The sequence below is a fragment of the Schistocerca gregaria genome, chromosome 2 (assembly GCF_023897955.1).
Source record: "Schistocerca gregaria isolate iqSchGreg1 chromosome 2, iqSchGreg1.2, whole genome shotgun sequence".
NCBI classification, from domain to species: domain Eukaryota; kingdom Metazoa; phylum Arthropoda; class Insecta; order Orthoptera; family Acrididae; genus Schistocerca; species Schistocerca gregaria.
This window is the reverse complement of record NC_064921.1, coordinates 874679673-874695916: the sequence shown is the minus strand read 5'-3', so window position 1 is coordinate 874695916 and position 16244 is coordinate 874679673. Positions and strand designations below refer to the sequence as shown.

General features: G+C 40.7%; 1 protein-coding gene across 16 annotated transcripts in view; it reads right to left on the bottom strand.

Moving 5' to 3' along the window:
• Positions 1–16244, bottom strand: part of LOC126335281 (serine/arginine repetitive matrix protein 1-like) — a 135249-nt gene that overhangs the window by 50434 nt on the left and 68571 nt on the right. For all 16 annotated transcript variants that reach the window (XM_049998349.1, XM_049998362.1, XM_049998356.1 and 13 more), the window contains one exon: positions 701–832. In XM_049998349.1, coding sequence (XP_049854306.1) covers positions 701–832 — 132 coding nt within the window. The remainder of the gene's footprint in view (positions 1–700; positions 833–16244) is intronic.

Genomic DNA, 16244 nt, shown 5'->3' with positions numbered 1-16244 from the left:
CTGAGAAAAATGGAAAGAAAGTAATCACTGCCCTATTATTTACCTTGATGAAACCTGGCTCACATCTGGCAGGATTCAAAGGACAATGGCAGTTAGCGCGTGTGTGTGTGTGTGTGTGTGAGTGTGTGTGTGTGTGTGTGGGCGCGCGGGTGTGTGTGCGCACGCTTTCTTAAAAGATGGAACTGAAAACAAAGTGAGCAACCATAATCACTACTTCTTTACCCATCTGTTCACTGCACAACAGTTTCTAAACTTGGTATAAAAAATAAATAAAAATAATGCAGTCTGTATCACACAGTTATTTATTAAGAACGTGACCAGTTTTGGTTTCTAGCGGTAGGCCATCTTCAAATAATGCACCATCCAGATGACGACGGCGACGACACATCGAACAACTGTGCTGACCCCAGTAACAAAACGATGAGCAGTTCTGCGACTGGAGTCAGCACAGTTTTTTCTTTAATCAATTAACTCCATTTCTTTGTGTGCAGCCCACACGCATAAAAGTGATGCTATAAGATAATTAATCTGGGTAATGTGACTAATTTTACACAATCTACATTTACTATTTTTGTATTTTTGCCGTGCAATAATGGAATCTTAATGATATTTTATTAACTGTCCATTAAAAACAGTTTAACTCCTAACTAAAACACATCTTGCGAATCAAGTAGCTACATAATCATATTTATAAACCTACCTGACATACGAGGTGGATCCACATCACGAATTGCCACAATTCGACGGTGATCATCGACTGGTGGAATGATGGCACGTTCTGTGCTCGCCTGCATAATTTCCTCGCGTGCAAAAATTGGGCGAGAACCCTCACCTAGCACCACAAATATTATCATTTCAAATAAAGTTGGATAATGCAGCAAAGACTTATAACAATCCCCCCATACTGAACTTTGTGACTTTTAAATAGGCCACATCAAAGGCATAATCTGATAAACTTATGGACAGAAACTGAAGTTATGTACAGTACATTCAAAAATGAAAAATTGAGTCCATGAAGCTAGAAGTGGCCAAGATTCAGGATACTCAATATTTAAAAAAAATGTGGTAATGTTTTTTTGCATACCAAATAAAGTTTTATTTGAAATTTGGAAGCAAATAGAAGCAGTGAGTGTTAAGGTATGTAATACTAAACAACAAAGCAGATACCAAGTGTAGCATGTACAGTGAAAGTAAGAATCTATAAACTGAGTGTTTCAATAGGACAAGGAGAGAAATTATCCAAAGCATAATAAATGTGACAGCAGTGTGCGGCAAGTGAGCACAAAGTACTTTTAAGACATTGCACAGGTAAGTAAGTAAGTAAGTAAGTAAGTAAGTAAGAAGCAGCTCCCATAAACAAAGCTGAAATGAAGTGTGTTTGCAAGAGATGATACAAAAGAAAAAGCAAGTGGAAAAAAAGGAGATAAAGAGAACACAAGATAGCTGCTTACAAGCAGATAAGACAGCAATACTTCATGGTAATACTTCCTTGGAAGTCTAGAGAAATTTTTGACTTGTTCAGTATCCAATTAAATAAGCATTTCTAAATCAAAGACTGCTAATCAACATGCCAAATGCCAACAGTTCATCCACCTCTCTCTCTCTCTCTCTCTCTCTCTCTCTCTCTCTCTCTCTCTCACCCCTAACACACACACACACACACACACACACACACACACACACACACACACACACACACACACACACACACTTATAAGCAAAACAATGCAATACTTGCTCTATTTAGTGTTAAAAAATCCAAGTAACTTACCAGACACAAATGTGTTACATTCAGCTCAGTAAAACCATAAAGCACTTCCAATACAAGTGTAAATGCAGCAAGATGATCCTGCATCTAACCCCATACACTATGTAGTGCAAAGAGTTGCTTGAAGTTCAAAATCAATTGAGAGTAAGTTCCGCAAGGGACTCCTGCAAATACCCTGTGGTGCACTAGCACCACATTACAGTGCAAAAGCAAAGACAGTGCGCTTGTCTCATGCTCTACCATGCATCGTGCTCTCCAATGAAGACAGTTCATATGAATCACAAAAACCACAAAAGCAGCTGAAATTTAGCGGTCAATGACATGCATCATAACCAAGCTGGTCAAAATAGTGTGTACAGCTGTGCTGAAGAAGTTTTAATCAAGCATCCGTAATACTGAACTGCTTTAAATATTAACTTCACATTAACCAAATTTGAGCTTTTAATAGTAGCGATCAATGTTCTTGGTACTTAACAATCACTGCAAAAAAATAATGGCAGATAATACCAATAGAAGGACCAATAACCAAGCAAGGTGTCAAAAGCAATGTCACTACCACATTTTTCTGTTTTATTTTTACCCTACTTGGGAAAAACTTACATATAAACTGGCACCAGATTGTCCTGTGTTGCATAATCATCAAATAATTGTTAACACTTGGTACTTATATATAATTCAATGGCAGTGGTTATGTGAATCACTTTCAACCTCAGAACTTTCGACAGAAATACTATGAGAATGCACACACGCACGCACACACACACACACACACACACACACACACGCACGCACGCACACGCACGCACGCACACACTTCTTATATTTCATATCCACAGTAGGTCCTTACAACAGCAAAGAATTCATAAATGCAGAATATGTACAAGGTCACACCCACACACGAGCAAAGGTTTAGAAGAAGTTATTAAAGCAATAGGGGGAAAGCTCAGCAACAACAACATTATTTGAAGTGTATGATTTTGCCATTTATAAATAACAGACATTTTGACCATTGTTACAGGAAACTTTCAGTGGGGTGACCTGCAGCCTGCTATCAACAACTGAAACAGTCAGTCAGTTTTTAGTATATCAGTCAGTTTTTGGTACACATCATCAATGAATGATTACACATTTAAATGTTGTTTCAGAATCCAATTCCAGCCACAAAAGCCTATGCCCACTACAACTCAACAGTTATAAAATTTTACTGTTCATTGGTCAAATGTTGCAATAAACTGTCAGGACAGAATGCTGCAAATTGTTAGCTTGATACTGGAAGCAAAATGTGTCTCACTTTCAAGCCTAAAACTGAACCAAAATGCAGATATGGAAATGGAAGCACCAAGAGGTTGTGTTATCTCTATACCTATTAATAACGTTGCTCTCACTTGGGTGCATGCACGCATAGACAACACGAGATCGAAAGTGTTTGGTTTTCCACAAAGAGCATGTGGATTATAGATCTTAAGAACATCCCCATCCCAAACTCATTTTTTCATGAAGAATGATAAGGAACTTCTGAATGTTTTGACCCCTAGATGCCAATCTCTGGCCAAACTGCAAACAAATGCATAAAGCAGCAAATCTCCAAATTTCTCTTCATACACAAAATATGAGTACCGTAATATTTGAAAATAGATGAAGAGCTAAAAAAAAAAAAAAAAAGTGAACACAATGTAAACTTATCACAATGCAACATTACCCTGTGATTTTATCCTGATGATTTTAATACACTGTTAATCATGATGAATGTGTTTCTTAAACACCGAACATTGTTTTTCTCACAACACTGTGCTGACTTTTTTTTCAAATGAAGTGTTAAAGTTTCATCTTTTATCAAACTGTGCTCTAAAAACCGCACATATCTAGGAGACAACAAAGAGCTGAGTCCTGCACATTGCCTCACTGAAAAATTTTAAATGTATATCCAGGACACACATATTGTAGAAACTCATCTTGAAAACAACAGCAATTCTAGAGTTTATAATAATGATGTCACAATTATTACAGAAAAATTGTGGAACATCCTAGCTTTGCATCAGTAATACTTGTCTAGCACAGCAGTAATCTTGTTCATGGACCATTCATAAAGTTATGATCGAAATTCAGAAAAACACCATTAGGCAATTGAATATAATTACTTTCACGTAACTTAGACAGTTTAAGAAGTGTGAGGAAGGAAAGTTCTCAGAAGGCATGAATGTCACTGTTACACATTTAGAGAGACTATCTCATGACGCACCTCCTGGTGCATTAGTACAAAACACCCTCTATCACAGAGCATTAGTATGAACCAAACTTTGCCATGCACCATTGGTACAGCATGCTGAATAAGCTACTGCAATTCCAAAGTGTTCTGCCATTCACCACTAGATGACAATGGCATTATTTTCACAGTGACGAAGGAATTGAATTCATAATAGTTCACCCAATTTGCACTATATATATATAAACCTTCCTCGTAAATCGGTCTATTAGTGAAAATCATATCAAATCCATCCAGCTATTTCCTGAAATTACCCCAAACAGCCAAATCTATGGTAAGGGATTGTTAATTTGTGTATTTAACGATAGAATATACAAGGTAGATACGGATCTTCCACATTAGGCCACATGACAAAGTCCAACCAGTGGTTTTTAAATAATGTCTCCTGATTCTCTTATATGTCAATGTTATTCCAAATGAAATAGATCTCACTTTCAACCATCTGCCACAATCCAAAATCATCCAACTGAATCAAAATATCTGTAAAGAGCTGCTGAGAACTAAATAACAGTAAATACCCAAGTAATTATAAAGCCAGCTCATAAAGTGAAATTCCATAGTATAATGCTGAATAGACAATAAGGAGTGACTCACATCACACTTTTTTTTTGTCTACACACAACTTGAAAATACTACTGAGTCTTAAAATGGACCAATCAGATCAATGGAGACTATGAGAGAAAAAGTTAGATGAAAAAGTGGGGCAAAGATTGACTTTGAACTGTTTCGAATATTAAAAACGTATATAGTGCACTTAACAAAAAATAAAACAACAACAACAACAACAATATGCTATAACATCAAGGAGTCACAACAGGGTTCAGTCAACTTGTATAAATACTAGGGTGTTAGAATTTGTGAGAATACAAAATTGTACGAAAAGGCTCAATTAAGGCACAGCAGGTGGAGGACTTCAGTCCATTGATAGTATACTGTAAAAATGGAAATGTCTACAACAGGCATTGCTCACAAAGCGTCCATGACCTATCCCAAAATATTGGTTAAGTGCAGGATATTGAACATATATAACAAAGGACAGCACAAATGGTCACATATTTGTCTTACTAACAGAAGAGCATCACTGAGATGCTGAAAAAACTGAACTCTAAGGCACATGATGGCAGACACCAATTACCTTGTGAAAACATTCTCACAAATTTCCATGAAACAGTATTATTTGAGGACTCTAGAAAAACGTTAAAACTTGCTACATATCACTCCCTTAGGGACCCCAAAGACATGAATGAACGAATTTTAGCAGGCATCTTCCCACTCGTTTTCCTACTGGCAAGGTTTGTTAATGTGAAAAATACAATTTGCACTATGGTTCAAAATACATCTCCCTGTAACTGGCTGGGTAAATCTGTTCAATGGCCAGAGGAGGAAAATGGTATATCACCACTTAAGTCCAGGGCTAGAGGCACACTTCAAATTGATAACTCCACTCCTCCTCCCCCCAATGGGAAATATCCCTCTGCCAACCACACTTTATTAATTTGCAGAGTATAGATTTAGCTTGTTTTTACCACCTCCTCCATCTACACCTATGAAAAGCCCAGTATACGCAGCAGTATGGTACAAATAACAAATGTGTTAATGAAGATGAAACCTAAGTAGGCAAACTGATTGGTTGATCCAGCTGCAATCCAGAACAGCAAGAAAAGAGACAACTTAAGCAGGGTGTATTCGCGGACAAGGAAAAGAAATTCCCGTTCCCAGATTTCTCTGTTAAAAATACACTTTATCCCGGGTGAAAACGCACTTTCTCCCGTTAACTGACTGTATAACTGTATAACTTACCATTCCTTTGAATGGTTATGGTTTTATACATGGGCGTAAAATTTCCCGGCGCTTTATAAAACAAAACTCAGGGAAGAAAACATGTTTTGAAAGATCTTTGATGTGCAGCAACATGTACGCTGCATATTTTCGTATTACAAAAGTATAAATTCGAATTCCACCAAACACCACATGTTACTTTCAGAAGCATTGAAATCAAGTTTGCAATGCGCTTTTGTAAGCCAGTCATAGGTCATATCTCATAATCTCACCAGCCGATGACATCGGACATTCAGAGCTTAGGACACGTGATGTGGTGAGCCAATGTCCACATCACCGTTAAGTAGCACGAACACGCAAACAGCAATGGTTAACGGTTTAAATTAATATACATAGTGTTGCTACAAGAAAAGTAAAGCTTTCACATATAATACTTGTGTATCATAAGAGAAACAAGACATCAGAGGATACTCCAAGAGCATCGGAATTTCGTGAACCATACTAAAATGAACACATTTAAAGTCCACATTCGCATGTCCAAATTCCTAATGAAGTAGGCCTCGACTTGATATGAAGCTTTTCAATGTGGTTTTCGGGATGTAAATTTTCTTGGAGTACCAGTACTGTGTTATCTCATGTTTGGTTCTTAATTATGGCATTATGTGATAAGTGCTAGAAGATGAAAACGTGCACCTGAAATGCAGCGAACAGTTGAAACTAGCCAATAGTGTGGAATTAAATACTTCATTTCAAATATCCTGGATGGTGAAGTTGTCTATAGACACAGAAATGAGAATTGGTGGGTCCCAGTGACGTACAATAGAACCATTACCATTAATGTAGTCCACTAATGGCAGTCAAATGTATTAGCTTTTGTTCCTCCTTTTCACAGATGGCAAACTTTCATATTAAGAAGTTTAATCTGATAAAAAATACAGTAACTTCATTTCTCTCTTGAAACAATATCTGCCTTGTGCAAACACCTCATATTTAGTTAAGTTGGAGAAATTTAAAACTGTGCAAGTTCTGTAAGAAACAAAAAAGAATCTTTAACAAAATGAAGCATGAATCAGTCAGTCATATCACAAAACGTCTTTGGAGTAACAATGTGCACGGTTAAATGGAACTATAAAATAAGCTCAACTGTAAGTAAAGCAAATGCAAAACTTAATTTTACTGTAGGATACTCAGAAATGGCAACTGGTCTTTGAAAACGATTGCTTACAAAATGTATGTATGGTTGATGCTGGTATATTGCTCAAGTGGGTGAGATCCGTATCAGGTCAGAGTAACAGGGTACATCAAGTGTATATGAAGGAGTATGCTGCAAATTACCACAGCCCTACTTGACTGCCAGAAGAAAAAACATAAATGCAGAAAAATCTAAACTAGTATGCACTCAAGGACTTTCCACATTCCATCCATGAATGGAATGAAAGAAACTTGAAGTGCAGAAAAATATGAACCACTCTCTGCTCTACACTTCATAATGATTCACCCAACATAGATGTAGATGTCATGCAACCAATAACTTCATTATTCTGAACGTACTATGCACTGAACAACCCTCTTCAATATCAGTATTTTTTATTCAAGTCTGATTAACAGTTTATGAATGCATCGTCTCTCAACCACATGACTGAATAAAATCATCTTGGGTAACAGTTGGGTCAAACGGTTATATATCCACAAGCTGAAGAGTACTTGGCTTAAAGCTCATAGGTCTGTAAGTACTTCATGCAGCTGCAAGCCCAAGGGGATTTTAATATGATTATTACCATTTTCTGAATTTTGTACCAGAAGTTAGAAGAGCAATTATGAAAGAATCTGAAAAATTAAATACCAACAGTGTAACTGTAAATTAACGCAGTACACATTCAATGAACAGTATGTTACAATGAAATACATTCACTCGCAAACAGAGATTCCAGTTCTGAGTTCCAGTCCAGCGCAAAGTTTTAACCTACCAGAAAGTTTCTTCTGGTTTGTTAATGCGCAGTAGCTTCATGCAGGAAGTCGCCCCCCCCTCCCCCCCCCCCCCCCAAAAAAAAAAAAGAAAAAGCGAGAGAGAGAGAGAGAGAGAGAGAGAGAGAGAGAGAGAGAGAGAGAGAGAGAGAGAGAGAGAGAGATATATATATATATATATATATGAGAAAAAATAATTTAAAAATGATTAAAAATGCAACAACAGAACGTGTACTTAAATTGTTTGTATATATGCACAAAAATTTCATAGCACACAGTGCATTTCTTCACAATCATGATGAGAGCACACAGTTTATCTTGGAGGAGGACTTTAGAAGATAAAAGCCCACTGAATAATCCTAAATACTGCAGATTATTATTGTATTACAGGTTCATTTACATCAATACTTTCAATCAGCATGCTCTCCAAATTGGACATCTGCTAGTTAACATTATGGCTCAGAAATGAAATTTTGCACCCCCAATTTCCTCTATGTGGTTTATTCCTTTCTGCTATAGTCTGATTTAAATTAGTTGGCATCTGACAGCGAGCGAGCTGAACTGCTTCCATCAGCAATATATCAATGGGAGCCTGTCATTGTCAACCACCACTGTGTTGTCACCACCTGTTCCTAAGCCAATTTGCCTACTAATTCTCTGCAGGAAACTTTTCCTGGTATGACAATTTCATAGCCAAAGAAAAATGTGCAACAGCAAGCCTAATTAAAAATTAAGAACAGATTTTTGACATCCTTACAGACATTACGGAGATTTACAGGTATATCACACATCCATTTCAATATTTTAAGGTGATCTTTGTAGGACATTTGAAAAAAATGATTATTATTATTTACAGCAAAGCAATGTGATACAAACTTTGCAAAGATCTGTTGCTGAGCTGGGTATTTTGGTAATCAATTAAAAACAAAATATATTTCAGTGTGTTCAATAGTTTCTGAAATACCATATCATACATTTTAAATTCTTTTCCTGCAGGAAATTTCGCCAGTTTCAAAAACTCGGGCAACTAAGACCCCAATTAAAATTATTTTTTGACATGTTTTGGGCTGTAATAAAGATTAAACCATGAATTCATTCTAGATTTTTTGGGGATTTTTGTTGGAGATAGTCTCTTAAAGCACCAGTGGAGTGGGGGCTGCCAACAGACAATACCTGAAGTGACTACAGAGCAACTTTGGACCTTCAACTTCAGATACCAACTAATTTAAATCTCACTATAGCTGGTAATGAAAAATTAACAAACCTAATTGTAACAGCATTTCAGTGTATTGTTTAAGAAGTCTATATAGTCTGTACACAACAAGATTTTAAATAAACATGTAGACATTTTCATAACTTGCACTTATTATATCTCACAGAGACCTACTTTTTCAAATGGGTTGATCGAGATGAATGCTACAGAACAAAGGGGTAAAATATATTCACATGCCGAAACAGCAAAAAAGACCCATGACAAAGCTGAGAAAATATAATTGAAACACACAAAAAATGAAAGTAAGCCAAGGTTACACAAGTTGAATCACCACCTCCACAATAAACTCAAAATGAAACCAAGTCTAATGAGGAACATCACATTTTGCACTGGTATTTACCAAAAGTAATCAATCTTCTAACAGATGCAATCCAGCTATACAATGCTTACCCCACCTTCATCACTGCCCATGAAAAACTGAATCTCTCTTCTGTCAGCATATCGGTTAAGAATGACACATATTGAAAACTTCCTTGGTTGTTTGATTTGCGGTAGGGACCAAACAGCGAGATGATTGGTCCCATGATCTAAGATGGTATAAATCTAGGGAGGAACAACAGGAACAGTCCAATCCGGTCCAGTCAAGGGGAAGGGATAATGTGGAAACAAAGAGGAAATCAAGACATCAGGGCAGCAGGAAAATGGTGGGCGGGAGGGGGGGCAGAGTGCCCCAGAAACGCTATGCACAGTGGGGCACCAACAATGGCACCAACCTGTCCCAACATGCATGCACAAACCCACACGCACTCACGCACACCATACAGTAAAATTATCATGATGTCATAGGAGCAAAATCAGGGGAAGTAGACACAAGAAACGGGAAAACAAAACAGGACCAGACAAAATGTACGGAAAAGGTGGGCAGAATCTGACCAGTGTGGAGACAAAGTCAAGGCCTCCACAAGCAACGCCTAAGCTAACTGAGGGACTAATTCCAGAGGAAGATTCAAGGAGTTATACATACGAGTACAAACCATTTTCACAAAGAAAACAAAGAACAGACATAAGCACACAAGGGTTTCTGGTAAGACCCCCGAGACAAGGAAGGTAGGAGAGGATATTTAGTGTGAAGGGCCAAAAAGACAGGGGTAGTTCAGGAATACTTGGATAATCGTGAGTGGAACCCTTGAACTACAAGGGGGCGGGAAGCGGTTCTAATTGCTGAACAAAAAACCATGGGTCAACCTACTATGCCAACAAGAAGATGGCAGAGGATGGTAGATTCCTTCCGGTAGAGGCAGAGGGAAGAACGCCCTATGGTGAGAGTCTCCTTGATGGCGCAACATTCACTAGACAGGAACGCAGCCTCCCTTGAGTTAAGTCCATGACTGAGCAAAAAGAAATTTGATGGAAAACCACAAATCTGACCCCTGAGGTATAATGGAGAACAAGGGATACATGGCCACACCTCTCCTCTCCCAGCCAGAGGTTCAACAAGTTCATTACCCAGCATATCTACACGGTCACGAACAAGCAGCATACCCAAGATCAGCGAAGTCATGGATGGTAGACCAAGAGAGTGCGGGAAATACAACAAGTGATAGCCTGAAGGCAACTCATTGAGTCTGTACATAAAAAACTCGGGTAAATGATAACCATTTAATTAAGGGTTAGATAGATTGCCATCAATTCAGCAGTAAATACCCTACTCATGGCAGGCAAGAAATGGTGTTCCAGCCAACAAAAAGACATGAAGAGACATCTTACATGATCGGTGGATTTAGAGTCATCAGTGTAAAAACCAGTGGCATCCTGAAATTCCCATGGTGGGTGGGTGGGGTTAGGAGGGTTGAGCAGGTAAAGAGTGGATAGTAATGGCATAGGAATCCAGGAATTGGAAGGGAAGGGATCCCAGTGTCAACTGAAGACTATCGACGGGGCTAGTGCAAAAGGCAGCTGTGGCTAAACGGATACCAGGATGGTGAATCAGGTCCAAGAAGAGCAATGTGGAAGGGGCAGCTGGTCCATAAACCTTACAACCACAGTCCAGATGAGACAGAATTACCACCCGGTATATGCAGAGAAGGGTCAAATGAACTGCACCCCAAGAGGTGAGGGAAAGGAAGTTTATGAAAACAGCCAACCTTCAGGTGACAGATATGGGGTAACCAAGTAAGCTTGTTGTCAAAAAAGATGACCCAAGAAACAGTACTGGGGGACTACAGTTAGGACCCTCGATGTAAGGGAGAAAGATTTGAAAATCATGTGAGAGTGTCCATGTGGAAGCGCGCCTGATGACACCCTGGAGCCGTTCCGCAGAGGCCACACGAAGAAGCTAGTCCAAATATGGAAATTATTCACATACAGAGAAGGGTTGATCAACAGTACGGCAGAGGCCAGCAGTTCATTAACAGCCATGAGAAAATGGACACGTAATACGGAGTGTTGTGCAACGCCATTCTCCTGGGTCCACAGAGAGCTGAGAACAGTGCCAACCCAGAGTCTTAATAACTGGTAGGACAGGAACTGGCCAATAAAAATCTGGAGGGAGTCCCAAAAATCCCATTCATCCAGCTTAAAGAGGGTGTGATGGCGCCAACCTGTGTCATAAGCCTTACAAAGATCGGAGAAGACTGCAACAAGATGATTGCACTTAGAAAAGACCTGCCAAATTGCAATTTCCAATTGAAGCAATACTTGATTGCAGACTGTCCCTCCCAATAGCTGTAATGGCAAGGAGATAAAAGGTCCTGGGATTCAAGACCCAATTGAGCCAACAAGCCACCATACATTCTAGTAACTTATTTGGGATATTGACCAGGCTGACTGGCTGGTAACTATCAAAGGGCAAAGGATTCTTGCCAGGCTTAAGTACAGGAACCGCAATACTGTCTCTCCATGGATAGAGGAAAATGCCTTGGAGCCAAATATGGTTAAACATCCGGTGGAGATACTATTGTTGTGGGGGATTGAAGTTTTGAAGGATCTGGTTACAGATAGAATAAGGGGCAGGAGCTGAATCACAGGAAGAAGAGAGAGCAGAAGCAGCTCCCATACAGTAAAAGTTCGTTGTAGGCTCCTGTCTGACAAGGGGTAAAACACAAGTGGGAAGCTTCAGCTCACTGCTTCCTGAGGAGGAAGGCAGAAGGATAGGAAGTTGACGCCGAAGCCATCAAACAATGGGTCACGAGGTGTTCCATGAGAACTAATGGATCTGTACAAAGGCCACTTATAACAGCAATGCCCAGAATGGAAAACTGCCACTGACAGCCTTTGAGGGTGCAGAGAGTAGCCCACGTCAGTGAAAAAGGGGCAGAAGAACATAGAGAGGAGACTAAGCGTTCCCGATGCAACTGTTAGCTCTGTTTGATTAAGTAATGGGCTTTGGCACAAAGACGTTAAAAGGTAATGAGAATGGTGGAGGACAGGTGCCAATTAAGACGTTACAATGCACAACAATAATCACAGATAGCAATGGCAATGCCGATCATCTTATCAGGCAGATCACTGACCACTTCATCAATGCAACCTGAAAAAGAAAAAGCAGATGGAAAAATGATCTGGGAAGTATACAGAAACCAATCAGCATGCTGTATAGCACAGTGGAGTAATCTGGTATTGGAAGGCGGGAAGCGAACGAGAGAATCAACAGAAAGCAGTCACTCTCACAGAGGTCATCCTGCAGCAACCAGTGTAAGAAAGGAAGTAGGGAAGGCAAAGAGAGCAAAAGATCAGTGGCATAGAAAGTGCCCATGTGCGGCACTAAAGTGTGTAGAGAAACCATCATTAACAAGGCACAGCTCGTGGTCCACAAGAAATTGGTCAATGTGCTGCCCCAACTACATGAGAAAGCACTGCCCCACAAAGTGTGCTTGGCATTCAAATCCCTAAGGACAAGAAAGGGAGGGGGAGCTGCCGAAGGACGGCACTCTGAGCAGCAGATGTAGGTGGCCTGTCAGGAGGGAGAAAGAGATTGCGAACATGAGCACAGAGTCAAGTGGATCCGGAAGGCAATTGCCTTCAATGGGGCGTGAAGTGGGATCCATGTACTAACAATATCCATGTGGAACAACTTGCAGATACCACCAGAAGTCCTCAAAAGGCCAACCCAGTTCTGACAAAGCAGGTAACCCATGGAGGAGGAGATTTCTGGAGAATGATAAGCTGAGAAATAAAAGGCAATATGGGATAGCAAGTCCAGGATGTGATGGTAATATCCATTACAATTCCACTGAACAAATGCGGAGTGCGTACCCAAATGGGAGGCAAATGGCTTCGAGGCAATCACGCTGTCAGGCCATCATCAGTCACCAATGAGGATGGGGTGACATACATAAATAAGAGGTCAGACTCAGGTTGTAAGGGAAGAGATGGCACCTCCGTGGGCACCAGGAAGGCTTTGTCCTCAAACTTGTGTTTCTTTCTTCTTCTTCTTTCACAGGTTGAGGATGACAGGGCACAGAGGGAGATCAGGCTTCTGCAAGATCTGGGACCAAGAGTGGGTGATCTTGGGGTGCACAGATTGGGCCCCCCATGGCCAAGATGTGGCAGCAGGCCACCGGCCTGAGAGATGCCAAGGAGAAGTGTCCCTGAAGGGAGTCCCATCAGCAGCAGGCACCAAAGGAGGGAGACATCTCTTCAGCCGGCGAGTGGAAGTGGCACCCAGAGTGGAGGTCGTGGCAATCGCAGGGGAGGGGGAGGAGAGGGGGACAGGACTGGGGGTGAGGAAGGGAGGAGAGGGGAGGGGAGAGGGGGTATAGGACTGGGTAAGGAAGACAGAGTAGGGGGGACAGGAGGAGGGGGAAGGGGAGAGGGTAAGATAGATGCAGGAGGGGGAAAAGGACATTAACATTACAGAGGCAGAATTAGAACTCATCGACACAGGATGAAGTCGGTCAGATTTTTGTCGAGCCTCAGTGTAAAAATGATCCTGGGACTTACACTCTTGTATCCTCTTCTATTTCTTATAACATGTGCAATTAGTGAGAATGGAGAGTGACTATTAACAAACACTGGCAGCAGAATACAGAGGCTCCCCTCACCGAGTAAGTGTCTACAGTCACCATATAGAGGGTCTGCCGTGCATTGGAAAGATGTTCCCAAAACGCAAGCACCAAAAGCACCTCATTGGTGGCAGGACATACAGCTCCACGTCACACCAGTAACACACAATCTTGACCTTCTCTGGGCGGGGATCTCTCTCAAAAGCCAGAATAATGATGCTGATATTGATGCAATTGCCTTACGACCTTTCTGCACATGTTGAACAAAATGAACAACCTCTCATTTCAGATTGGTCCAGAGTTCCTTATCAGTTTGAAGGATTTGGTCCCTACAAAAACTGACTTCCTGGACCAGTCTAGTGAGAAGTAACTGACACCGAGACATTGCCAAGACAATCACAATCGCAAAAAGCTGCAGATTCGGCAGCAGAAGAAGCTTTGATCAACATGGTACCCGAACGCATCTTACTGACAGAATGCGTATCACCCAACTTTTGTCGACATTTTCCACGAAAAATAACAGCTTTGCAGTGGTGAATGTGCACCAGTCCTCGTGCAGACTGGGTAGGAGGGAAAATTTTTCACCCCAAACCGACAAGCCTGGCCCAACTCCCAGAATGTAGCCAGGTAAGGGAAGGCCACAAGGTCTTAGGAGGCAGCAATCAATGATCCTTTACCACTCTAAGAGGTAGCCACAGAAGACCAGTCAGATATTTGATGTGATAAATTTCATACGCAAAGCACTTGCACTGGTACCTCCCACTCCGACCAGGGGCTCTCCCCACAGGTGCCAACGAGCCACAGCACGGGCCACTGCTGGAAGTTCCGACACTCCGGAATGACAAGCAACCACTCCTAGGCATACATGTGGAGGCAACAGCTCAGGTAACAGAAGTGTAATCCCTGTGTTTTCAGGGGGGTGGGGGGGGCTACGACGGAGAAGGAAAAGGGAAAGGACAGGGGGGAGGGGAATTCACGAATTCACACTTTAGATGCTAGGGAGGGAGCTGTTCCCCAAATGGCTCACTCTTAAGACAGAAAATTTAGAAGTGGAAGTCAAACCTCCAAGGGGGCTAAAAATGCCAGAAAGGAAGGATGAAAGAGAAAACACAAGGGGGACAAAACCGCATGAAATACAGGAAACCAGGTTGATGGATAGATTGATATAACTAAGAATACCAAGCGAGCGGAAAGAGGCAGCAAGGAAGGAGAGAGGATGGTGACGTAGGGGCAAAGGGAAGGAAGTGCAGTCTGGGTAGGAAGAATGGACTGCAATAGCTCAGAGACCCAGGGGCACAACAACGACCTCAAAGAACAATGAAATGCCTGGGAGAGGGGGATTAGAATGAAGTGCTTGGGAGGTATGTCAGCAAGACCACAAATAACATGGATGCAGTTTCTTTGCTACACCCCCAAGTTAAAAACATCTATAATATACCTACAACAGATTCGGGACACTGGGATTAAATTCTTTGTACCTTCTGTCCAGGTTGGTACCTTATTCCGGCAAAGAAATAACACCAATCCTGCCTTTTCCAAACTGGCTTAACTGACATTCTAATAGCAAGAGCAAAGTGATAAAGACAATCCTTACCCACAGTTTCTTACAAGTAAACAGTGACTACTAAAAAAATCATTGGCAATGATCTGATGGCCCATTTAGTAACTCGGAATGGAAGAGTTTGCCTCAGTGCTTTTTTGGAGCATGCTTCCATTGCTCATGGAGGATGTGTTGCTTGACAATAAAGATATAATTACATTTAACATTTATTTGTGAACAAACTGGATTTCAAATCAATTTGAAATTTCACACGGAAAGGCGACTATTGTTTTAACATTCTGTCATACTGAGACAGCACAAGCTCGGAATTGGAGAGGATGGGGAGAAAACTGGCCACGACCTTTTCAAAGGAAGCATCCTAGCATTTGCCTCAAATAATCAAGGAAAATCATGGAAACCTAAATCATAACTGCCAGACAGGGATTTGAACTATCATCCTCCTGAATGGGAATGCAGAGTTATAACTACTACCCATCACTCAGTAAACTCTAACTGTGTAAAAACATTGCAAGTGGAGTATCATAAAGAACAAATGAAAAGTGTGAAAGTAAAATAAGTCTGAAAATTGTGTTATTTCTATAACCATTCTAGTGAATTTTCACAATGGTGCAAATAGTACAGTGAGAGAAATTGTTACAATTAAAATTTGTAAAACTAATGGAGCCATTATACAACTTCAGTACTGTAGACAT